Source organism: Sphaeramia orbicularis, unplaced genomic scaffold, assembly GCF_902148855.1.
Source record: "Sphaeramia orbicularis unplaced genomic scaffold, fSphaOr1.1, whole genome shotgun sequence".
In the NCBI taxonomy this organism is placed as follows: Eukaryota; Metazoa; Chordata; class Actinopteri; order Kurtiformes; family Apogonidae; genus Sphaeramia; species Sphaeramia orbicularis.
In genome coordinates, this window is record NW_021941651.1 from 107,010 (window position 1) to 116,320 (window position 9,311).

Sequence of the window (9,311 nt, forward strand, 5' to 3'; positions counted from 1 at the left end):
TGTGTGGTTTTTTTACTCTATACATGTGTTTTTTTTTTCACTCTTGTCCATGTGTGTTTTTTTTCCACTCTTGTCCATGTGTTTTTTTTACTCTATCCATGTGTGGTTTTTTTCACTCTTGTCCATGTGTTTTTTTACTCTATCCATGTGTGTTTTTTTTTTTTTCACTCTTATCCATATGTGTTTTTTTTCACTCTTGTCCATGTGTATTTTTTTACTCTATCCATGTGTGTTTTTTCACTCTTGTCCATGTGTTTTTTTTTCACTCTTGTCCATGTGTGTTTTTTTACTCTATCCATGTGTGATTTTTTTCACTCTTGTCCATGTGTTTTTTTTTACTCTATCCATGTGGGGTTTTTTTTTCACTCTTATCCATGTGTGTTTTTTTGTCACTCTTGTCCATGTGTGTTTTTTTTCACTCTTGTCCATATGTGTTTTTTTACTCTATCCATGTGTGTTTTTTCACTCTTGTCCATGTGTGTTTTTTTACTCTATCCATGTGTGTTTTTTCACTCTTGTCCATGTGTGTTTTTTTACTCTATCCATGTGTGTTTTTTCACTCTTGTCCATGTGTGTTTTTTTCCACTCTTGTCCATGTGTGTTTTTTTACTTTATCCATGTGTGTTTCTTTCACTCTTGTCCATGTGTGTGTGCTTCCTTGTTCTGATGTGGTTCTCCTGTTTTCTCTTGGACAGGTCCTTTTTCTGCAGTTGTTCATGATGACCACTCCGTCTCTTCAGTTCAGTACCACCTCCTATGTCTACGATGAATACGACAACGGATCAGAAACTGATGTTTTTCCAGCTGACACTAACACTAACAGTGTTGGAGCTCAGCTGTCTGTGCTCTACTACTGTATGTTCATGTTCAGTGTGGGAGCAAACGCACTGGTACTGGTGATTATCTGCAGGTACGAGCAACAGCAACATATATATACACACATATATACGTATATATACATATATACACAAACGCACTGGTGATTATCTGCAGGTATGAGCAACAGCAACATATACACACACACATATATATATATATATATATATATATATATATATATACACACACACACACACACATATATACATATATATGCACATATATACATATATATACACACACACATATACATATATATATATATATATATATATATATATATATATATACACACACACACACACACACAGTGAAGTGACCCACATGCATTAAAGAGGTCCTGAAGTGACCCACATGGACAAAAGAGTTCCTGATGGAATCATTTTCACCCAAAAACCACTTAGTATTCGCTCACTCCCCATGTCCTTGCCCTTCGACCATGTCCTCTGACCTCTGACCCTGTCCTTGTCCCCTCTCGGTTCCACCCCAGGTTTGAGAGGCTGACCACGGTCACCAACATCCTGCTGCTGAACCTGGTCCTGTCGTCCCTGGTCTTCATGGGGACCCTTCCATTCTGGGGGGTGTACCAGCAGCTCCAGACCTGGGTCTTCGGCAGGGTCATGTGTAAGGTGGTCATCAGCGTCTACTACCTGGGCCTCTACAGCTCCGTCCTCTTCCTGACCCTATTGACCTTCGACCGTCACCTGGCCGTCGTCTACTCGCTCGGCGCCTCTCGCTTGCGCGGTCAGAGGTACGCGGTGGTGTCCTGCGCCACCGTGTGGACGCTCAGCGCCTTGGCGTGCATCAGACCCATCATCCTCCACTCGCCGTTCTACCACCGCGTCAGTAAACGCACCCACTGTCAGGAGTACCCGGGTAACCGGACCGACGTCGACGTGGACCTGCTGCGAGCGTCCGGCTTCTACATCCAACTCTTCCTCTTCTTGCTCTTCCCTCTGGTCGTCATCATTTACTGTTACGCTCGGATCGCAGTCACCGTCCTGTCGTCCAGGATCGCCACCAAGTTCCAGACGGTGCGTCTGATCTTCGTCATCGTCCTGTTGTTCCTTTTGTGCTGGACGCCGTTTAATGTGGCCGTCCTCATGCGCGACAAAGCCTCCACGCCGGCCGAACGCCAAGAATGGGACCACGTTCTGAATGTCACCCGATACTTCGCCTACTTTTACTGTTGCATCAGTCCGATCTTTTATACGTTTGTTGGTAAAAAGTTTCAGAACTATTTCAGAACATTACTGGTAAAACGTTTTCCACGATTAAAGAGGTACATTTCCGTAAGTCACGTTACCAGAACCAATATGTCCACAAGAAGCACCCCCAACGAGCTGTAGGGACTGGACCAGAACCAGAACCAGAACCCCTGAAGCCTTTTCAACCCGTTAGCCTCATACAATAAAAAGATATGACTTAGTCAGTGATGCTATGAGGCGAATGATATCATTCGCCTCATAGCATAGCATTGCATAGCATAGCATTGAATGAGTCATATTTTTATACTATAAGGCTAAGTATATCCTTAGCCTCATAGCATAGCATAGCATTGAATGAGTGATATTTTTTTATACAAGGCTAATGATATCGTTAGCCACATTGCATAGCATTGAACAAGTCATAACAATAAAACAACAAAATTAAATTAAATCAGTAAATGAGTATAAAATAAAATCAAATTAAATTAAAACAATAATATAAAAGAAATAGATAAATAAATAACAAGTATAAAATAAAATGCAATCAACTAAAAACAATAAATAAATAAATAAATGCTGCCTAAATATGGTCTGTTTTTCTGCTGTATACAAGGAAGGATTGAATCTGTAATAATAATAATAATAATAATAATACTCAGCTGTGGATGATCCTGGGTTTGGGTCCATTCTTTTGCAGAACCATCATTCATTTTCTATGGTGTTTGTTTGTTTGTTTTAAAGCTGTCACATGTTTTTCTGTTTCACGTCTTTATTTAAACCACTGAAATTCTGTACAACTGTGTGTTTTCACTGGTTTTTCACTGGTTTTGTATCTTTTATCAGAAGTATATTTGATAGTTTATAATAATAATAATAATAATAACAATAATAGTGTCCTGCTGTCGTCCACAGAAACATAAACTGAATAAATCATTTTAATCACTGATGTTTGTGTTGGTTTTTCATGTGTCACATATTTGTTCATATACGGACACTTCAATGTATTTAAGACGGATAGAATTTATCAGGTTTGTGTTTCAAAGGGTTTCAATAATTTATATATGCACTATATATACTATATGTACTATATATACTATATGTACTATATATACTATATGCACTATATATACTATATATACTATATGCACTATATATACTATATGTACGCTATGTACTATATATACGCTATGTACTATATATACTCTGTACTATATATACTATATGCACTATATATACTATATGCACTATATGTACTATATAAACTATATATACTCTATGTACTATATACTCTATACTATATGCACTATACATACTATATGCACTATACATACTATATGTACTATATATACTATATGTACTATATATACTCTATGCACTATATATACTATATGCACTATATATACTATATGTACTATATATACTCTATGTACTATATATACTCTATGTACTATATATACGCTATGTACTATATATACTCTATGTACTATATATACTCTATGCACTATACGAACTATATATACTATATATGCTATACAGGGTGGGGAAGCAAAATGTACAATGAACATTTAGTTGTTTTTTCTCAGCAGACACTACGTCAGTTGTTTTGAACCCAAACATATACTGATGTCATAATCATACCTAACACTATTATCCATACCTTTTCACAAACTTTTGCCCATATGAGTAATCGGGAAAGCAAACGTCAAAGAGCGTGTGATTTGCTGAATGCACTCGTCACACCAAAGGAGATTTCAAAAATAGTTGGAGTGTCCATAAAGACTGTTTATAATGGAAAGAAGAGAATGACTATGAGCAAAACTATTACCAGAAAGTCTGGAAGATACTATTAAAGAAGAATGGGAGAAGTTGTCACCCCAATATTTGAGGAACACTTGCGCAAGTTTCAGGAAGTGTGTGAAGGCAGTTATTGAGAAAGAAGGAGGACACATAGAATAAAAACATTTTCTATTATGGACATTTTCTTGTGGCAAATAAATTCTCATGACTTTCAATAAACTAACTGGTCATACACTGTCTTTCAATCCCTGCCTCAAAATATTGTACATTTTGCTTCCCCACCCTGTATACTACTTTTTTATACCATATGTACTATATATAGTATATACTACTTTACATACTATATGTACTATATATACTATATACTACTTTATATACTATATGTACTATATGTACTATATACTACTTTATATACTCTATGTACTATATATACACTATATACAACTTTACATACTATATGTACTATATATACTATATACTACTTTATATACTCTATGTACTATATATACTATATACTACTTTATATACTCTATGTAGTATATACAGTACAGGCCAAAAGTTTGGACACACCTTCTCATTCTTTGCATTTTCTTTATTTTCATGACTATTTTCATTGTAGATTCTCACTGAAGGCATCAAAACTATGAATGAACACATGTGGAATTATGTACTTAACAAAAAAGTGTGAAATAACTGAAAACATCTCTTATATTCTAGTTTCTTCAAAGTAGCCACCCTTAGCTCTGATGACTGCCTTGCACACCCTTGGCATTCTCTTGATGAGCTTCCAGAGGTAGTCACCTGAAATGGTTTCCACTTCATAGCTGTGCCTTGTCAGGGGTACTTAGTGGAATTTCTTGCCTTATTGATGGGGTTGGGACCATCAGTTGTGTTGTGCAGAAGTCAGGTTGATGCACAGCTGACAGCCCTATTGGACAACTGTTAGAATGCATATTATGGCGAGAACCAATCAGCTAAGTAAAGATAAACGAGTGGCCATCATTACTTTAAGAAATGAAGGTCAGTCAGTCTAGAACATTTCAAAAACTTTGAATGTGTCCCCAAGTGCAGTCGCAAAAACCATCAAGCGCTCCAACGAAACTGGCTCACATGAGGACCGCCCCAGGAAAGGAAGACCAAGAGTCACCTCTGATGCTGAAGATAAGTTCATCTGAGTCACCAGCCTCAGAAATCGCAAATTAACAGCAGCTCAGATTAGAGACCAGATGAATACCACACAGAGCTCTAGCAGCAGACACATCTCTACAACAACTGTTAAGAGGAGACTGCGTGAATCAGGCCTTCATGGTCAAACAGCTGCTAGGAAACCACTGCTCAGGAGAGGCAACAAACACAAGAGATTTATTTGGGCCAAGAAACCCAAGGAATGGACATTAGACCAGTGGAAATCTGTGCTTTGGTCTGATGAGTCCAAATTTCAGATCTTTGGATCCAACCGCCGTGTCTTTGTGCGACGCAGAAAAGGTGAACGGATGGATGCTACATGCCTGGTTCCCACCGTGAAGCATGGAGGGGGAGGTGTGATGGTGTGGGGGTGCTTTGCTGGTGACGCTGTTGGGGATTTATTCAAGATTGAAGGCAACCTGAATCAGCATGGCTACCACAGCATCCTGCAGTGACATGCCATTCCATCCGGTCTGCGTTTAGTTGGACCATCATTTATGTTTCAACAGGACAATGACCCCAAACACACCTCCAGGCTGTGTGAGGGATATTTGACCAAGAAGGAGAGTGATGGAGTGCTGCGCCAGATGACCTGGCCTCCACAGTCACCGGACCTGAACCCGATCGAGATGGTTTGGGGTGAGCTGGACCGCAGAGTGAAGGCAAAAGGGCCAACAAGTGCTAAGCATCTGTGGGAACTTCTTCAAGACCGTTAGGAAACCATTTCAGGTGACTACCTCTGGAAGCTCATCAAGAGAATGGCAAGAGTGTGCAAAGCAGTCATCAGAGCTAAGGGTGGATACTTTGAAGAAACTAGAATATAAGAGATGTTTTCAGTTATTTCACACTTTTTTGTTAAGTACATAATTCCACATGTGTTCATTCATAGTTTTGATGCCTTCAGTGAGAATCTACAATGAAAATAGTCATGAAAATAAAGAAAATGTGAAGAATGAGAAGGTGTGTCCAAACTTTTGGCCTGTACTGTATACTATATACTACTTTACATACTATATGTACTATATATACTATATACTACTTTATATACTCTATGTACTATATATACTATATACTACTTTATATACTCTATGTACTATATATACTATATACTACTTTATATACTCTATGTACTATATATACTATATACTACTTTATATACTCTATGTACTATATATACTATATACTACTTTATATACTCTATGTACTATATATACTATATACTACTTTATATACTATATGTACTATATATACTATACTACTTTATATACTCTATGTACCATACATACTATATACTACTTTATATACTCTATGTACTATACATACTATATACTACTTTATATACTCTATGTACTATATATACTATATACTACTTTATATACTCTATGTACTATATATACTATACTACTTTATATACTCTATGTACTATATATACTATATACTACTTTATATACTCTATGTACTATATATACTATATACTACTTTATATACTCTATGTACTATATATACTATATACTACTTTATATACTCTATGTACTATATATACTATATACTACTTTATATACTCTATGTACTATATATACACTATATACTACTTTATATACTCTATGTACTATATATACTATATACTACTTTATATACTATATGTACTATATATACTATACTACTTTATATACTATGTGTACTATATATACTATATACTACTTTATATACTATATGTACTATACATACTATATACTACTTTATATACTATATGTACTATACATACTATATACTACTTTATATACTATATGTACTATACTGTATATACTACTTTATATACTATATGTACTATACATACTATATACCAGGGCTGTCAAACCTGCGTCCCCCCAAAGGTTCCAGTCTGACCCCTGGGATGAATTTCCACAGTGTCTAAATTCCACAGTCCAGGCTGTGGAACTCATGTCAGTGTGGGTTCCACATCCAGACCAATCTGATCTACAGTCCAATAAGAACAGCAGAAGAACCCACACAGAAGAACCACTGCAGATTTACTACTGGGTTTGATGTGATGATAATAATATGACATTATGTCTGTAAAGAATGACAACTTCAAATATTTGTCTTTGTTTTAGTGCAAAAAAAAAAATCACATTAAATTGTGAAACTCTTTCCATTTCCAAACTCTCCTGTACCAATACAATGTGACTAACCTGAACAAATGTGTCCAACCTGAAATGTCTGTATTAAATTCAGTCCAGTTTGAACTCTTTTCTTCCTGTTCCTCAGTGTTTAGTGTCTTTGGAGATCTGATCCAGAATGCACATGGACTAATGAGAAGTGGAGGAAGAAGACTGAGAAAATTACACTGATTTATCTGAAGAAATGTCCGTTTTTTCAGGTTATTCACATCTTTTCTGTTTGAATAGTTTACAAAAGTTAGTATTTTCATAATTTAATTGTGTTTTTTTTGTCACTCAAACACAAACATAAATGTGCAGTTGTCATTCTTTACAGGTTCTTCTGTTCTTCTTTTCCTGGTTGGGTCCACTGCAGATCAGATCAGACTGAATGTGGAACCTGAAAGAACAGGAGTTTGAGAACCCTGGTTTAGACAGAGACGCCACAGTTTAGTGTTTTTCAGATTTCCACTCTGGAAGGTGGTTTCACCTTTTTAACATTTTCAACCCAAAAACTCCATTGGGTGAAAACCAGTGTTTTTCAGCCTTGGGGTCACAACCCCACGTGGGGTCGCCTGGAATTCAAATGAGTTTGTGTGAAATTTCTAGTAATTGATAAAAAAGTAAAACTTACTAATAAAAATGTACATTATATAGCCTAAATGTTGTCTAAAATTAAAGTTTATTTGCAACATATTATATGTTATAGCAAATTATTACACAATCAAAAACAAATTAATTTTACCCAAAAAAAAGTCTCCATTTTGACTGTCTGGGGTCGCCTGAAATATCTAGTAATTTATTTCAAATAAAATAAATAAATAAATAAAAAATAAAATAAAAAATTAAACCTTACTAATAAAAATGTACACTATATAGCCTAAATGTTACCTTAAATTAACATTTATTTGCAACATAGTATAGCAAACTATTACACGATCAACAAAATAAAGAAATAAATAAATTTTAGCAAATAAAATGTGTGTTTTGAATGTCTGGGGTCACCTGAAATTTGTGATGTTAAAATGGAGTCAGGAGTAAAAAAAACGGCTGAAAAACACTTGTCTAAACCAAACACACGTGATCAAATATGTAGTGGTTTTAATAGTGGAGGAAACTGGACCTCAGCTAACTCTGTTTTTTATAAACTAACTGTGACACGTCCCGTGGATGAAGGAGGACTTCCACAGAACTGTGCTCTCCTCAGTGGAATCATGTGACCAACATTCGTCACTAAAGTGCAGAAGGAATGGAAGCTGAGAGCAGACTCCTGTTTCAGAAGGAGACACGATTAAGCCGTGAGTAAAAGATTTCACACATGTTGCACATCAGCGGAAGAGGAAGTGGGGCTGATGCAACAGAATTCAGCAGAAGAGAGAAGCAGAGCAAAAACAACAACACACAACCACCGAAAAAAAAAGAAAAACGGAGGAAAAAAAAATAAAAATCAGAGCAACAACATCAACACACAACCACCGAAAACACAAGAAAAACTGAGGAAAAAAAATAAAAACCAGAGCAAAAACAGCAACACACAACCACCAAAAAAAAAAGAAAAACTGAGGAAAAAAAAATAAAAACTAGAGCAACAACAGCAACACACAACCACCGAAAACACAAGAAAAACTGAGGAAAAAAAATAAAAACCAGAGCAAAAACAGCAACACACAACCACCAAAAAAAAAAGAAAAACTGAGGAAAAAAAAAATAAAAACTAGAGCAACAACAGCAACACACAACCACCGAAAACACAAGAAAAACTGAGAAAAAAAAATAAAAACCAGAGCAAAAACAGCAACACAAAACCACCAAAAAAAAAAGAAAAACTGAGGAAAAAAAAAATAAAAACCAGAGCAAAAACAGCAACACAAAACCACCAAAAAAAAAAGAAAAACTGAGGAAAAAAAAATAAAAACCAGGGCAACAACAGCAACACACAACCACCGAAAACACAAGAAAAACGGAGGAAAAAAAATAAAAACCAGAGCAACAACAGCAACACACAACCACCGAAAACACAAGAAAAACTGAGGAAAAAAAAAAAAAAAAACAGAGCAACAACAGCAACACACAACCACCGAAA

The 9,311-nt window shown here is 35.8% G+C and overlaps 1 protein-coding gene across 2 annotated transcripts; it reads left to right on the forward strand.

The window, feature by feature from the left end:
- The first annotated feature begins 700 nt into the window (after positions 1 to 700).
- LOC115416715 (C-C chemokine receptor type 1-like) lies at positions 701 to 3,021 on the forward strand. 2 transcript variants are annotated; one of them, XR_003935015.1, is made up of 3 exons: positions 701 to 910; positions 1,370 to 2,279; positions 2,341 to 3,021. XR_003935015.1 is itself a non-coding variant. In XM_030130562.1 (2 exons), the coding sequence occupies exons 1-2, from the start codon at positions 717 to 719 to the stop codon at positions 2,226 to 2,228; spliced, it is 1,053 nt and encodes a 350-aa protein (XP_029986422.1). In that variant the 5' UTR covers positions 701 to 716; the 3' UTR covers positions 2,229 to 3,021. The 2 variants fall into 2 exon arrangements, 1 of the variants encoding a protein (XP_029986422.1); XM_030130562.1 differs by having other exon boundaries at positions 1,370 to 3,021.
- The last annotated feature ends 6,290 nt before the right edge of the window (positions 3,022 to 9,311 follow it).